At 34.7% G+C, this 17,714-nt stretch overlaps 1 protein-coding gene across 5 annotated transcripts in view; it reads left to right on the forward strand.

Annotated features, from left to right (window-relative positions):
- The window catches only part of GRIK2 (glutamate ionotropic receptor kainate type subunit 2), a 387,751-nt gene extending 370,287 nt beyond the window's left edge, over positions 1 to 17,464 (forward strand). For 4 of the 5 annotated variants that reach the window (XM_066547537.1, XM_066547533.1, XM_066547536.1 and 1 more), the window contains 2 exons: positions 6,075 to 6,252; positions 12,550 to 12,672. In XM_066547537.1, the coding sequence (XP_066403634.1) occupies positions 6,075 to 6,252; positions 12,550 to 12,563 (192 nt within the window). In that variant the 3' untranslated portion in view covers positions 12,564 to 12,672. Of the gene's footprint in view, positions 1 to 6,074; positions 6,253 to 12,549 lie in introns of all 5 variants that reach the window. The other variant, XM_066547535.1, reaches the window with a different exon arrangement.
- The last annotated feature ends 250 nt before the right edge of the window (positions 17,465 to 17,714 follow it).

A 17,714-nucleotide genomic window follows, 5' to 3' on the forward strand; every position in this document is an offset into this window, starting at 1 on the left:
CCTCTTCTTTCAACCTCTCCAGGTATAGCAGATCCCCTTTGCCTAGAGAGAGAGCAACAGCAGCCTAGGGCGAGATGAGAAATCCTGTCAGTCTCTACAAGTCCTGCTGAGATGAGTAAACAATGCAAATAGTGCTGCCTTGGATATCCTGTGGGGATAGAGGAGGCACCTGTAACAGTTTGGAAACATTTGTGGTTTCATCCCTTAGGAATCAGAGTATCATTCTGGCATAGTGTCTGTCAGTATTTGGGAAGAGGGAAGATCAAAGGTCATATTAAGAGCCAAGGAAGCAAAATGAATCAGATAACTTCAGCTGCTGAGAATATGGAGTATCCTGAGATATAAGTAGGCATGAGTGTTTGCTTTTTAATGTGTTCAAAATATTCATTTGTACTTCCAGCAGGGAGGCAATACAGATTGAAATTGTATAATATAGATATGGGGTTTTAGAATTTTTTATATCACCCTGCTCTTAGAGCTTGCACATAAACAAGACATTGTCTGGTGTGAACCTGTTTGAAGGACTGAAATCTTGAAAGGAATCAAGCTCAGAAAAACAGCAGATAAAATGGTGTTATTCACTAAAATAAAAAATGTTGCATCTTGTAAGAAAAGATGGCTCAAAACATCCATGCCCCTGATGTGTTTAAAAGTCAGAAAGAAACGTATGACACTCCTGAGATTTTCTGTGAAACAGATGATTTTATGCCACCATAACACTTTCCAGACAGAGGGAAATTCCTCTCTTATTGACACCTATCAAAAGCAAAGATAAGCCTGGATGTTATCACAGTTAGACTGCCAGTCACTGGCACTTTCTAACGCTAGCTTGCTTGAAAACTAAGTATCCTAAATTACTAACTATTTTCTAGGAAATCCAGTCATTATGAATGTGAAAACAGCTATATATGGATTGAATTTTGCTGTCATTTCTAGCCATTCAAAACTCATTGAGCCTTCAGCAAGATGGAACTAGGTATGCTTGTGTAAAACTAGCAGATGTAACTTTTATTAATTTTGAATTGTTAAGTACTTCAAACAATGTGAATCAACACACACACCTTAACTATTTGTTAAGAGATGAGGTCATACACTTCCTGTAGTAAACAGTACTAGATTGAGTCTCAACATGTACTGAAACAGTAAATATACAGCCAAGAAAGTATATCTGGAGTTACCCAATCAAATAATAGCATAAGCATCAATTAAATTAACCTCTCTGAAATAGTTATTTATTTATAATTTATTATAAAATCATTAAAAAACAATAAGGATATTAATAGTTGTTTATATTTTACATACATTTACAGGGAAGACAAAAGCTATTGAACTTTCCATGTTAAATAATTCACTGCTCAACTGCACAATTGAGTTGAGAAAGATCAGTGTGGATAATTTATTTCAGAAGACACAATGACTGAGCTCTTGGCAGAACTGGGCCCAAAGTAGAGATCAGCAACTAGGAATACACATGTGTTACATACAGAACTGTTTTACTTACAACTGCAGGTTCCATGGAACAAGAAATTCTGCACGCTGAGCTGTGACCGGTATACGAGACTATGTCTTGGGAGATGGCACAAATTTATCTGGATGACTGTTGCTTGAAATGAATTGAATACAATAATTTAAAATACTTTCTGCAAAATGTTCAAAACATATTTTTATAATGTAAGGATAGCAGAACAAGATTTTCTGATCCTAACTGGCTCAAATATTCATGCAGCTTTGATGAGCTGCAGTGTCTTTAGGTTATGGTACAATTTGATCTTATTAGAAATGAAATGTAGTTTTGCTATGATTGCTAGTAATTCTGAATTTTCTACCTCACACACATGTTTTAAAAATGCCATAACCTGGTGTGTATTTTGGACTGGATAACTCTTTTAGTCTTGCCTAATACATAGTGTCACTGTTTCCTTCAGAGAAGGTGCTGGGAATGGCAGAGCACATATTCTTTTCTATGGCAGAATGTTGATATTCCAGTTAGTGCTTTGGGAAAGGGTAGGAAGAGATGGTAGGTCAGAGGTTGACCTGACTGCATTCTTGCAGAGCAACCACAAGATGGTGCCTTCTAATTTCTGAGAGGGAAATTTAATTGTCACTTTTTAATAAAATTTGTCGAAATGCTTACCTATTGTTTAATTGCAGCCTTTCTGAAAATGCTAAAGGCTTGTATTATTTCCCATTGTTTATGATACAAACATCTAATTATGTCATCTACTTGGAAACATGTTATTATCAGACCTTTTTTATCTAGCCAATCTTGACAATAAATGCTCAGTCATTTGCATTTTATAATTGCTTTTGCTACTGAATGACCTGCTCCCTTATTTTAACAGGCACTCAGAGGGCAGTGAGTAAGCAAGGTTAGAAACAGAAGCCATTTAAAACAATTACTATATCTTTCCTGTTTTGTTTTTTTTTTAATTGATGTGCATCAATGCATTATGGGTTTATGTCCATTTCACACATTTAGTTTTGCATCACTCATATTATTATCAGAAATGCAAGGGAAAACATTGACCTTGAAAACCATTAATATTTAGCACAATATATTGATGATTCTCAGTTTGAGAATTTATTGACCTTTCCTTTGATTTTGTGTGTTCAGGGGTTTTTTTTAAGTATCCTCTGAGATTATTTCCATTTACATACCACTCTTACACAGTGATTAGATACTACTGTAAGAGTCAGCTGTGTGATAGAAACTACATGTGCACTGCTGAAAACATTAGAATGAAATTCACAGTATTGATGAAGGCAGTGCCATGGATATATAGACCATTGCTTGTTGTCACTGCTGTAAATCGTTGTCCTTGTGCCTATCCTAGTCAGGGTTTCTTTGGAGAGGGTGGCATTGACTGGAGAAGTTATCTGCAAACCTGGTTTTATTGATGTAGTGGTCCCACATCCTTCTCAAGAAGCAAGGAGGGGCCAAGAGTTGATAGGTTGAAACAGCTGCTGCACTGTGACCATATACAGTTACACATCATCCTGATTTTGCTTCTCTCAAATATGATTTAACTTTTCTCAGTTTGTTTACATGGAGTCAGTGTAAATGCTAGCAAGAGTTTATTTTCCAAGGTCCCTTTATGATCTATTTGTACTAGGATAAGTTTCATTCATTATGTCTTACAATCTTGCTTTTTAAAATTCATGTCAACCAAATGCAAATATATAGCTTTTCCTGTGTGTTAAGGACTTACAGAAATAATTTAATAATTACTGAAATATTTTGATGCTTCTTTGTCAGCAGGATGTGTAGAAAGTCAATATTTTAGTCTTAGTTTGAATTGTTATCTCACCAACAGTACAAAATCAAATTTCAATTGTTTTATATGAAAAACTGAAAAGCTTTTAGGATCCTTCTTATTTTACCATAATATTTTATGGTGTGGTGGTTTGGGTTATTTTTCCAAATTTTACTAAATAGTTGTCACTAAAGTACTTTTCTTTACTTTTTCAAAAAATGAAGTTATGTCAGTTTTGCTGGAGTTCAAAAATATTCCTAATAGTTTAATATCAAAAGCCTTTGAATTTGGGACAGTACTTTATAATAGTTTTGGAACAATACCAAAGTAAATCTCAGCCTAGTGATTTTTTTCCAGGGGGAGACACATTCAAAAGATTTTAAATTTGAAAAGCTTGCTCCTCAGGCTACAAGAAACAAAAGGATGTGGACATTCTTGGTAAATTGAAGTAAAAGCTTTGGGATTTATATCCCAAGTACCTTTTATATGAACTACAGTCAGTGATGTAGTTCTGTATTTTTGTGTCACATTTTTTAATGGAGTAACCTCAGAAATTGTACTTTTGGCTGCAAAAAGCAGCAGCTGGGACAGGTCATGGAAGAAAATGTTTTTCCAACATAGGCACACTGCATTCTGCAGATATGCAGTTGGAAAATTAGGAACTTCTATCATCCTGTAGTCCCCTGAGCACTATATGAGTATGTACAAACTTGTATGGTTGATTTGTGTGTGTGTAGGTGTAGAGATTACGTGAATTTCAGGTATTAATTTTAATTAAATACCCTCTTGGCAACCATGTAAATATATATTAGAGAATATTTTCTAAGGGGAGGAATTATTACAAAACCCAACAAATCAAAACAAACCTTCCCAAAACCAAAGTCCAATCTACATCTCCAACCATCTTAACAGAAGAAAAAAAGAAGAAAAAAAAATGGAAAAAAACCAAGTTACCAACTGTAGCATTTTAAAGTAATTTGCAAACAATAAAATACTGAAACCAAGAATTCTATTTTGATTTTTGATTGCAGCTCAACCAGTATCTGTTTGGTAATGGACCTTTTTTTCTGGGGTATTTTTAATGTCTTAATTTGCGTCTTTCAAAAAATAACTGAAAATACAGGACTGTATGTAAAGTAGATAAATACTTAAGTACACAAGTTCAGGAAGTTCACTATAGTTTCATATTCATTCAGTCAAAGATCAGATCTTAAATTATAGGTCTGAGTTATGGAATATTTAAAATTTGAAAAGAATTTGAAGTTGGATAAAAAAAAATTTGGAAATGTTTAAATGTTGTTTCCTTTATAGCAAATGGGGTTCACTTTCACTTTTCAGTAGAAAGAAGAAACACATTATATGATTATTTTCTCCTCTGATAAAGATATTTTTTCATTCCAGTAGAAAAAATGTCAGATCATAAAGCATTTGTGTCTTTCTAATATTTTTTCATTGTCTTCCTCTAAATATTACTGTAGTATATAATATTTTAATATAAAAGACTAAACTTCTGGTTTTTAATTGATGAGCCATGCCATAATTAAATGTAGTAGCAAATACAGTTTAGTTCAGCTGATTTATTTACTTTGACTTTTGTACAGGTCAGCAAAATAACATCAAGAATTTCCTACCACCTTTTAGATTGAGAAAATATCCTTGACATATAATTGCAGAGAAATGGGAGCTAAAACTTTTGATATTATGTACTGCAACATGGCTGTAACAGTTTCCAAAACAGTAGAAAACCTTGGCATTAAGTTAATACTAACAGTCTCTCTCTGTTCAATATGATTTGAGGCCATGCCAGATTTCTCATTGAGTTCATACTATCACACTGAACTATAAAACTAGTATAAATTTTTGCAATGAATAAAGCACAGAGGACTTAATCTGAGCAAACCTTTAAAATAAAAAGCTGTTTAGAATTCAGGTAAGAAAGGTTATGTTTATTTTCTAAAATAATTCTGTAAAATTAACTATTTATTTTCAAATCATGTTATACAAAGCATTTTAGTCCAGACAGACTGGTACTACACAGCATTAATTACATATCATCATCACTTCCTTTCACCATGCTTGGTGATCAACAAACCTGACATGCCTTTGACAAAAAGAATGAATTTAGATGTAGGATCAAAGATGATTCAACAGGTGAATGACCCTTCACATCCTGTGGCTGAGAATGTCAGATCTCCATGGATTGACTCAGTGCAACCAAGATCACCTCTGCTGAAAGGCAGAAAAATATCTGCACAGATGTGATTGCAAAATACGCACCAATTAACATTGCAATGATTATTGTTCTAAACCAGTTAGGCAATATATTCTGTTATTTATTTCCTCAGTGACAGCTACATGGCTGAAGTACTATTAATTGATCTCAGTCCTTGTTAAACACCTGCCAGTCCTGTGTAGCCATTGTCCAGGGACATGAGAGAGCAGTACCATGTTCTGGAAGAAGATCTGGACTGGCGTCACAAGGTTTACATCAGTGGAAATGATTGCCTCTGACAAATAACACTTATTGCCACTCTGAGTTTGAAACCACAGTCCCAGACCTAGAGAAATGTGGGACTGTCAGCCTTTTCCTGAAGAGGTTGAACTGAAAAATGAGGATAGAAGATACCTTCTGAGTGCTTGCCTTTACCTGTCCAGCACAACACCTGTCTCCCTGGGATTAAATTGCCATCACCCCCCTATTTCAGCCAGGCACTGGAAGCTCAAAATGACCGCACAGTCCTGGTCTGACAATAGAGTAGGACTGTGTTTCATCTGCGTGTCGATGACACCACAGCCCAAATTATTTCATTATCTCCTCAGTGGCCTCATATACATGTTGAAAGGAGAGATGACAGGATGAAACCTTGTGGAATCCTGCATGAGAGAGAGCCCTCGGGGCTGATGAGCAATTGCCCTATGACACCCTCTGGGATTTCTCTGAGAGGAAAGAGTGGAACCACACAAGTGCAATCCCTTCTGCCCCAGCCTAGGTCCACAGGTGAGTCAGAAAAACATCATGGTCAGTGTGATGGCCAGAAAGGCTGCTGGCAGAGCCAAACAAAAACACTTTGAAAAAAGCTTTCTGCACTAATAGAAGCTCCCCATCAACTACAGGAAGAAGGGTAGCTGTCGGGCTGGAAACAAGGAAAATAGTTTCAGAAGACTTTAAATGAACTCAAATGTTTCATTCCTAGAAGTCTCTGTCATCCACCAGAGTGCATTTTGTTCTGTTAGGAAATAAATTTTAGAATTTGAGAGTGGCAGGATTGTTTTTTGGTGGGTGTTTTTTTTGGTTTGTTTGTTTTATATGGGTTTTTTTCTTGACACTAGTTGATAATTTATTTAAGGCAAGCTGGAATTTTTTTGTCCCACAGGGAGACACTTACAATAAGCACAAGAAGTGGCCTGCAGTGAGGTCCTGTATGTCATCTGAGTTCATCTCATAACTCTAAAACTCAGCGAGAAAGAAATTTTCAGCCTGCAGAAAATTGTTTCAGTGTTGTTTTGTTATAGGAAGGGTCAGTCCCATCAGACTTTTTTGATCCTCTCTGTCAAATAGCTACTAAAGTCCTTGAAACAACCAACATTCTCTTACAGGGTAAAGCACCTCATGCTTCATGAAGCTGTCTGGAACTACTCTACCGGTGGTCATTTTGTAGATACGACAGTGAAAACAAAGCTTTATCTGTGGAATTAAAATTTTCACTTTGCTTGATAGTATTGTCTTCATTTTAGTGGGCAGTGAAATTTCTGTTTCATACAAGTGACATGTATTTTGGTCTGTATTACATTTTGGTCTGAAAATAACTTCCTAAAATGGTTGCTTATTCCATTCCCACCAAAACCCCAAATAATTGCTTAATCTAAAACTGAGAATATACTGGTGATATGTTCAGGTAATTGCTGTGAATTTAGTCTGGAGTGTACTTGTGCATTGTACTTGCTATGGATTTAAACTGTGCTGCATCAGAAAAATATTTTTAATGTTACTATATTGTGCATATATAGATATGTATAGTATGCCCATGTGCAACCTTTGATCTACAGTCACGCTTAAGAATAGGTATATAACTAAACAACCTAAAAATCTGATCATTACATGTACATTTCAACTTTGAAATGCTTGTACTCCAAATACTGTGATATATGATTTTACTTTTTCTGAGGTTATTTTCTCTTTAATTGTTCATCTCTTTGTGATCCTAAGCCAACATTTTGATAGAATTTGTTTTTCTGCCTAGAGGGTTTGACAGATTTTCCACACACATATTTAAAATCCCTGAAGGAGTGGCATAGGAATCAGAAAGTGATTAGGAAGGAGAGTCAGGATAGGACCGTGCATTCATTCTCAGCTAACTTCAAGACAAAAAGCAGTTTGATTGCTATGTCCTCCTGGATGCTAGAACAATGACCCATAACACAAGAAGACAGTACAGGATTACCACTGTTACTGCTTTAAGATAATTAAACAAATCTTCAAATAATGTCTGACAGACAAGACTGGAAATAATGAACTTCTCAGTAATTCTTAGATCCTTCTATTGAATGCTGAGAGTCATCTTTATATTATCTGCCTCAAAGAAGGGAAAAATATAAACCAGCAAAATGGAGATTTTTTAAAATTTAAAACACACTGAATAATAATCACTTAAATCAGAATGTTTAGAGTGGTGTAGGCATGCTGTTCTCTCTTCCTGTTGCTCTTTTTAGGCTGTTAAAAGAAAAATCTGTGTTAATAGTCTCATAATTATGTGTCTAACAAATGCTATTATGATTTCTAATTACCTTTCTAAATTCCCATAAAGCAAAATAATGAAAGCAGTGTAAGTATTATCTACCTTTTATATTAATACACGTGCAAAACCACATTTTTTTTTCTCATGCAGTAAAGCTGTGCATAAGCTGTCTAATCAGCTTGTAAGCAGTGGTAACATTTTGCAAAATTCTCATCTTGATTCTCCATGACTTGTGAGATGTCATCTGTGGCAAAGAATATCAGAAGTGTCAGTTACTTTATTTTTCTTAAGGAGATGAACTTTTTTCAGAAATGTTTTGTGTTTGAAGGGTAAGATCTACAGTTCTGTTTAAATGATCTTTTGTACACGTTTTTTGTAATGTTTTATCATGATATGCTGCAACAAAACAGATGCACTTATGTGCACTATGGTTTAGAGAGCTGTATGCTGGCCTTAAATTCTTCTAGCATTTGATTATATCTAAGATGATTTGGAGGCTGCATTTACTTTCTGGTAGCATTTAAGAAGACAACTTAAGATTTTGTAAGGGTTAGTGAAAAATCGATAATAACTGATGTTCTTGTAACATGCCTGCAGTGTGGAAGGTAAGTTGGGAGCAAGAGGTTATTTTCTTTGAATTAAATGGAGAGTCTTGTAATATATACTAAAGTGCTCAATTCTATGATGGACAACAGTTTTGAAATGTAGCCTTTCAGTTCTGTAAACATAATGTTGTTTTCCCTTAGCAATTGAATAGCAAGGACCAAGACATTGGATTATCTTTTCTAAAATCATACATGAAAATGTGTTCTATCTGTCACCAAAAAAAATACTCTAGAGGTGCTTCTTGTTTTTTATGTCTTATTATTCAAAAAATTGTATCCTAACACTGAAAGAACACAAAGTTTAATGGTATAGAAAATGGAGACTACAGAAGTTAGAATTGAAATTAGACAAAAAAAATATTTTTAATTTAAAAAAGTAAATCATAAATCCTTTCTAAAATTTATTGAATATTACTTTTTTTATATGTGTGAAAACTCTTCCTTATATTTCTTAGATAGAACCCAGAGAAGAAAAAAGGTCTGGATCATAAACTCTTACATAGCCTTGAAATGATATTTTCAAAATACATACTATTTCAGTGAGTGAAATTTGAAACAAGCAAACAAACAAAGAGAAGATATGTAGCAATACTCTTAATCAGAAACAATATTTTTATTCCCGTATGCACATACAAGATCACATAAGAAAATTTATAAAAAATAATTTGAAAACATAGAATGGAGGAATATATAAAATAACTCTCTCAAAGTTATGGTATCTGCTTTATTAAGACTGTCAGTCATTAAAATATTTCCCTTTTAATGAGCTTTCATATCCAGGTAAAATTCTCAGATAAAATGTGTTGTCAAGTTTCTTGAGATATTACTTTCAGGGTATTTCAGAATTTTGACATGTATCTTCTCACCTCTTGGATGTTGGTTGTAACCCATTTCCTACTGATATAACCTAAAAATTTATACCCTTTGCAGATTTTTGCAAAGTTTTTGGTGGATTGATTCCTCTTTAAAAGGATTTGTTCTAATTTGGCACTCATCTTAGGCACCTTAGCAAAAAAAGGACAAAGAACACAGTCTTGAAAGTTTTAAGAGCTAATGCATAATTTTAAAATTTAGAAGGATTTTGCTCATCAGAATGTTTTAGCTAGGTCTTTAATTCCAGATGTGAGAGCCATATCATGGCTACAAGTGGTGTAGCACTGAGTTGCAACATTTATTTCTTAATGTATTCCCTATGAAATTCCTGGGTTATATGCTAGGTTGCTCACATAGTGGAAATGCCAAGATCTTCAAGCCATAGCAATTTAGCCTGTAAGCCATTAGGGAATACTAAATTAAATCTTGCCTTTTTAAAATATTTCAGGGTTAATTTCAATTTCAGAATCATAATGACAGTTTTGATGTTAAACAACAACACTTTATTAGAAAAAAAGGGAAAGTCTAAGAGAATATTTTCTTTCAAAGTATAGCAGGATAAGGAGGTACAGTTTTCTGCTTTCAGTACAATGGTCAGCAAAGATACCTTATGCATTAAGATCTGACATATTACATTCAGACCATTCAATCAGGAATTTTAGCCACCTCATTCACCTCATTCACCTCATTCATGTCTTGTATGTCAACCCAGTGCACATTGCAGAGCTCACTTCAGCCAGAAATGCCAAACTTTCACCTCTGAAGGATATGTACTTGACTGTGAACCAGAGAAATATACCTTCTTCTCCTTTGGATTCACAGCTTAAACTTTTCTTAGTTGTAGGTGGCAAAATAATTTCTGCTGTAAGTTGAGTAGGCATTATTGCTTTATTTCAAACAGCAGGAGAAAGAAGTGCTTCAAAGGAAGTGTATCACACACAGAGTAAGATTATAGTTTCCTTCAATTCCTACCAGCCCATTTCCTTATTCATGCAAAGGATTAGGGAAGAGGGCATTTGTTCAGGCTTTGTTGGGTTCATGCTCAACTCTAATTCCTAATTAAGACAACTCATATTTGCACATGCACAAAATGGAATTTTATGTAAAACCATTGAAGTTCTCAGTGAAACAGGAACTACTACTGAAGCCCTTCCTCTGCTGCTGTGTGCTCTCATCCCTAATCTGCAGAACGCTCATGTTTTCCCTGTCTTCCTTTCTCTCCCTATGCCTCTGTTAACTGCTACCATGCCAAGTGGAACAGGATCAGTAGGCAGCAACTGCAAGTGACCTACAGGTCTAATGCCTGTAGGTTATAGCTGTTTACTGAGACACAAGCTTAAATCTCTCTGGCAGAAGATGCTATTATATTGACATTCTTAAATGTGACTCATGTTCAGCCATAATTCTCCAGCTGATTGCTGGCTGCACCAAAGAAAAGGGTATCTGCCACATATTCTTCTTTAGCAGTTGTCACAGTTTTTAAGGAACGTGGCTTGTTAGGTCCTTTCAGATCATACCTATTGGATTGATAACCATGCATGGAGAACTGGAATGTGAATTCTAAGAGGATCCACAACTAAGCCAAGCACCAGTGTGTTTCACAGAATTTCTACTATTGCCAAATGACAAAGCTGTAAAATTTAATGGGAAATGCTGAGTGCCTTACTGCTTTCAGCCCTGTAAGTTGGAAGCTGAATGCAGACTTTTATGAATACAGCTTCAATCTAGGTTCTCAGTGAAGTAGGTTGGGTGCAATATTTAAATATTTTATGGATCTAATCTCCAAGCTTCAGGTTTGTATGAATAATGAAGACATAACAGTTCAGAAATAAAGCAGGGTTTTTATTTGAAAGCTAAGTGAGACAATTATATATTGACTACCACTAATCGAACAAAACCAAAAAATGGCCATGAGATAGTTAGATTAATTCTAGGTGCTTTGACTTTTTTGGTTCTTGTTTGATAGGTTGTTTGCTTGTTTTTATTTGTTCATTTGCCTTTTTTTTTTTTTCCTGATTGTGTCCCTGGTCTGGAGATAGTTATTAAGAGAGAAAAATGCAAAGGGTTAGACCACACCTCAAATTTCCTTTGGCTGAGAGCAATTGTCAGAGGCTTGGCTTAACATCTCAGCTTCTGGGATGGGTTATTTAGTTAGTATATTTCTCCATTAGCTGGAAAATGCTTAAATTAAACTGTGATGTAGAGCCCAAAAGTGAGACATTTTTCTCTTACTACTGAATGTCATTTGATACTCCAATTCTCACACTGAGAGAAGGTTAATTGCTCAGCACACCGTTAGCAGTTGAGAATTCAGTCAGACTGAGGAAATAGGGAAATTTTATTTTACTTTTCAAATTGCACTGCAAACTGGAAAAAGGGCTTTGAGGATTTGATGTAAACATCTTAATAAACTTTTTTTAATAATACACTTTTCATGAAGATCAACAAAACTGAGTTGTTGTTTTTTGTTTGGTCTTTCTTTGCAAACACATAATCCATAAATGATAGTCAGTAGTGGTAAAAGTGTTTATATACAGAAGATATTGTAAATTATGGAGAAAATATCAGTTTTCAGTAATACATCTGGATTTTACCAGTATTTAAAGATGAATTCAGGTAAACTCCCTATACTAAAACTTCATGTTTTTGTGGAAGAACTCTCACTTTAGTCTCATAGAAATGCAATTATTATTTTTAAATATGGCTAAGGAGATTCTACTGAATGCCTAATTGATATGTAACATTTGGATACTGTACTGTAAAGATAACATGTTGACAGAAAATCTGCTTGAAGTAGTTTTATGTAACATATACATCCAGACTTAGTACCTGCCAGAAAAAACAATTGTACAGGCAAGGTGATTTTCACACTGTTTGATAAGTAATTTTAATTATTATTAAATAATAATATGCATATATAGTGATGCATATAATAAGGCCAGCAATTTGTTTTGAGCTTCAGGCTGGAACAAAGCAAAGAATGACAAGTGTGTGCCAGTACAGTAAATCTGCTTCTAGACACTGCAGTTAGTAATTTCTTACAGCTATTTCTTTTTCTTGTTCCTCTATTTCCCTCTGTAGAGGTCCTTCTGTAGTGCCATGGTAGAGGAGCTAAGGATGTCTCTGAAGTGTCAGCGTCGATTGAAACACAAGCCACAGGCCCCTGTTATTGTGAAAACAGAAGAAGTTATCAACATGCACACATTTAACGACAGAAGGTTGCCAGGCAAAGAAACCATGGCATAGAGCTGGGAAGCCAAATACCCCAAGCACAAACTGTCGTCTTTTTTCCAAACAACCTTGCGAGAATGTTTCCTGTGGAAATATGCAACAAGTGCAAAATAAAATGAGTTACCTCATGCCGCTGTGTCTATGAACTAGAGACTCTGTGATCTCAGCAGTTGCAATGGCCAGACTCGAATCACAAGCATCATGGATCAACCAAGTTATGCAGGGTTACACTGTTTGTCATGGGTTTCCATCATTCTGAATGAATGAATGTTCCATGTGAGTTTTGTGGCTGGTTTCAAATGCAGTCTCAGTGAGAAGTTGCAGGTTCCTTTTGAAGTTCAACGGTTGCCAGAAAAGGGAGAATAAAGCCCAAGATGACACAAACCACAGAAGGAGTCTAGTAAAAGTAATGTCTCAGAACTGTAGTGGAACAAGAAACCATATGTTCTTCTGAACTTCCCAGCACAGAAAAGTTGGTAACTGCTGGTAGACTGAAACTACCATCTGGACAAGGTGATATGATCTTCCTGGATCCAAGAAATGTTAAAAGTGAAGAAACATGAATCCCATGAATAGAAGAATAAATATAAGGATGCTCACCTGTTTTTTGGTTTTGTTTTTTTTTGACTGTTTGTGACACTGAACTAAGTAAATAAATAATAATTACAAAAAAAAAAAAAAGAATTTATCTGGGTTGGAACTTTGATCTAAAAAACCAACAAAAATATTTCCAGAATTTTGACCCAATTTTTAGATGAATGAAACTTTCCTTAGTACAAAGGAATGTATCTTACAAACTTTAGATATAAGCAATTGATTTTCTTTTCTATAATTGTGAAAAGAGGGAGGGGGGTGGGAAGCAGTATATTTCACACATAGAGGGCTTGCATTTTAGCCTGAATGGTTTTTGAAAAACTTGTTCCTGCTACTAATTGAACTCAATGGAGCCTGTGCGATTCTCGCTAATGTTGGAAGAGGGATGGGTCACCTAAAAGAAGTGAATGTCAAGAACTTAAAGGAGGACTGCATTTTTCAATACAGTCACAGTACTAAATGAACAATATTCTTGAGCAGTTTTTTTTTTCCAAAAAAAAAAATGTTCAGGTTTATTTGTGGAAATGCAAGATTTCTATGATAATAGTTTTTGTATGGAAATTTTTGTAATACTTTTTATCAACAAAATAAGAACATGTGTTTCCATCAGGGGTGTGATGCCAAGCATGAGTGGTAGTGCGTGCACACCACCAACGTTTGGTGAAAACTATTTTTATCATGAAAAAGGAATCTTAGAAGAGACATATTTTCAAGTTATATAATATAAAAAAATAGGTGCACTACCGCCACTGCTTACCATGCTACACCCCTGGTTTCCACTAAGCTGATAACATGTTGTCATGAACAATTGTGTGTAAATGGTAAAAGACACAGACCTCTTGACCACATTGTGATAGAAGTTAATATGCACTCAGTTTGCTGTTTGAATCCAATGCACAAAATTAAAAAAAAAAAAAAAGAAGAAAAAAAGCATTAAATTTATGTCAGTTTTAGTTGGTTTGGTTTTGCTGCGTGATTTGAGCAACATATGTGCAGTACTTTGTGTCAGTACTGGTACTTAGCTTCAGCTTAGTGCCCTATCCTGATGAGTCTTGCCACTAAATTTGTGACAAGAGAGTTGGCTGGGATTTCTGACAGAAGCCATTACAGCACATTGTGATACTATTTGCAAGATTTGGCTCTTAGCTTTTTCAAAGCTAACTTATATGTCCTGAATGTGGTGAGTTCCTGGACATAACATTTTGAAATGCTGCCCTAAAGATGCTGAATCTTGCACCTCTGTCTACTGTAAATTTATTTGTATCTCAACGAGAAATGTATAGTATGGACTATGTAGGAATGTTATGCCAACCAAAAAAGATTATTAAGATGGTCTTTACATGGAAAAAAATTTTACTTTAACCCCCAAAACCATTAAAATACCCCCCAAAAACATTGAAATAATCATAAATAATAAGTCATCAGCGAGTAAAGATGATGGCACAGAAATATAAAATATATAATCCAAACTAGAAATTATATAATGAAATTTGGGGGTGAATGGGAGGTTTGTGTCTACTACCCAGTTATCATAAATCTTCATAGAGATTGAGCTGGCCATTTCCATTGTGAGCAGGGACTGAGAAAGCAAATTCTCTTATATTTGTGAGTTTCATCCCCATTTATGTGATAACAAAGAACAGGTTATCTTTGTCTGAAGTATAAAGAAGAAAAAAACACTTTAAGCAATTTTTCTGGAAATGAGTAAACGTACATAATTTATATTTACGTTAATTCTTTAAAACACAAAGGGGAAAAGAGTAACTGTCATAACACAATGAAAACTCCTAATTATGATGGCTTGGAATGGAAAAAATTGGCTATTGCATTTGATTGATGATTTACAATAAAATTTGTAAAATCATGTAATAAAATGCTGTATTATATTCAAACATACTGTTCTTTTCTCCATTGAGGATGTTGAAACAAGCAGGATTTCATTCTCATCTTGATGCTCAAGACTAATTCTCATTAAGCTTTTTGTGAGCCAAAGTAACAGTGAATGCAGAATATGTCCCAAATATTTTATTGGGGCAAAGTTCCCCAAGGAACAAAACTTCTATCATGGAGGTAGTATAGCTTAATTAAGATTTTGGTCAGAATTTCAGCCTTCCTTTATTGAGGGAAATAGGCAAAGTAACTGGAGATTTGTATTAAAGATCAAGACTAGAAGTGCATGGCTCCACAGATTCACAGTAGTAAAATGGGTTTTTTTCAACAATCATGCACTAACTCATGTTGTTACTCTGTTGTGCATTAGTAATTATTTCTGTATTAAGACAGTTACAGAAAATTGACTAATAAAGTCCTGACCCCCAAAAGAGTAGAAAATACTACTGATAGTTTTGTACTTGAAAAAGCCCAATTTCTTTAAATTTCTTCAAAAGCTTCATTTTCTTTCTACTGCTACACAAAAAAAATCCTCAATTCTGAAGGAAAATTCTTTGTATGGAAAGGCCTCTGAAAGGCCAACATTCAAAAAATTTCATGCTGTATAAATTTCTGTACTGTCATTAAAACTGATGGAGCTTCCCACCAAAAATCAAAGAGGATCTGGCCCACAAAATTCAGAATCCATATATAACTGCTTTATCTGGTCTCATAAAACAGCTTAATTAGTTTGCTGATTTCTCAGGACAGGATGATAGGTGCTTCTCTGACCCTAATGTCACTCAGAGAAGAATTTTAAAGCAGTTATAGCTCAGTGAAATGGCGCTGCCTGGTGGATGACAATTGGAGGTAAAAATTGAACAGGACTTTTTTCCCCCCATGTCTGTTTCAATGAAAATAGATACCTTTAAGACACAAAAGACATACTATTTATATATTCAGGTTGCCTCAGAATGGTTGTGTACCAATATATAACTAGAAAAAAAAGGACAAAACCACTTTTATGTTGTTGATAAATGTAATTTGTGGAGGACTGGTAATGAAAATAATGAGCCAAATGGTTGGATGAAGTCAAGAGATGTCTGGTCCTTTACAGTAAATGAGGATTTGTCCAATTATAGACATCAGCAGGACTTTTTAATGGTATTCTCCTTTTATATAAACAGAAGTACAGACATACACAGGGAGTATCTGGCAGATTTTATATGCAATATTTCTCTCTGAAATTTCTGTCTCAATTTTTTGTTGAAGAATTCAGTATAGATTTGAAATAACCTTTTCTTTCATTTTATTATTCCTTGAGACTCTGATCATTAATCTTTCCTGATTTCATCCATAGAGTGTTCACAACCCCCAAAATAACACAGTTTAGTCCTACTACACTAACTTGTTAATATTTCAGAACTGAAAAAATGTACTTCATCAGGGAAGAAAACATATCGTGCCAAAATCCAAAGCAACAATAGGAGAAATACCCTAATATTCTACAAGATAAAAGTATTTTCAGGGAAAAGGAATCATGAGCAGAGGTAACATCATACTAAGATGTAAAACATTATGCTATAAAATAATGTTTTATTGTTTTGATGTTAACGATATTAGAAAAATGGGAAGCACTTCAGACACAACTTCACTTAGTCTCCAAATACATCAACAAACACAAAATATGATAACTGAAATACTCCTTTGAAAGAAGTGTGAGAACTCCTTCTTGAAAGCAATCAAGGTTTTATCCAATACAGCCCCAAGTATGTACAGATATAATATTTAAGGCAGAACTAGGTGTACAGAAGCAATGTTGTTTCTGTCAGAATTTCAAGGATGTATTGGAAAACAAAGGGTTGCTGAGGTTGGCTTCTCTTACTTAGAAGATCATTGCTTTCCAACCTCAAACGTGCTAGTGTCCTGTTCTCTTCCAGTCTTACCTCTCTGCCCTCCTACATACACCTCTGACAGTATGAAATTTTTTTTAAAGCCCTTTTCTTCTGGCCTTCCTTTAAAAATAGTTCTAATTAAAAATAAAGTTACTCAAACACCTCATCTCCCCAGTTTGTATCCACCAAGATAAAAACATTAGCTTTTCATGTGACTGTAATCTAATTGTCTTTATTTTCATTTACTACCCCTCTCTGTCCCCTGCCTGTGTTATCTTCTCCTGTTGTTCTTGTACTTGCCTAGACTGTAAGCTCTTAGGGGGCAGGAAATCTGTCTTTGATTTGTTCTATGTAGCACCATGAACTATGGAGCTATATAAATAATAAAAAATGTAGATCTTCTTAAATGATGTTTGAAGTGATAGTGATCTGATTGACTGCCAGTCTAGTAATATATTGTTTTAGCTCATTGCCTGAAGTCCTAATCACTGCAGCAATAGAATAATCAAAAAATAAAAATGATAAAACCAACCCAAAGGGGCTATCACACTGACTCATCTTACTGGAATTTTCCCTACATGGTCGGGGTATAGGAATATAATGTCATGTTCACATATCTTCTATAATGGTTTAAATATTTAATCATCTACATTGGAA

Source organism: Molothrus aeneus, chromosome 3, assembly GCF_037042795.1.
Source record: "Molothrus aeneus isolate 106 chromosome 3, BPBGC_Maene_1.0, whole genome shotgun sequence".
In the NCBI taxonomy this organism is placed as follows: Eukaryota; Metazoa; Chordata; class Aves; order Passeriformes; family Icteridae; genus Molothrus; species Molothrus aeneus.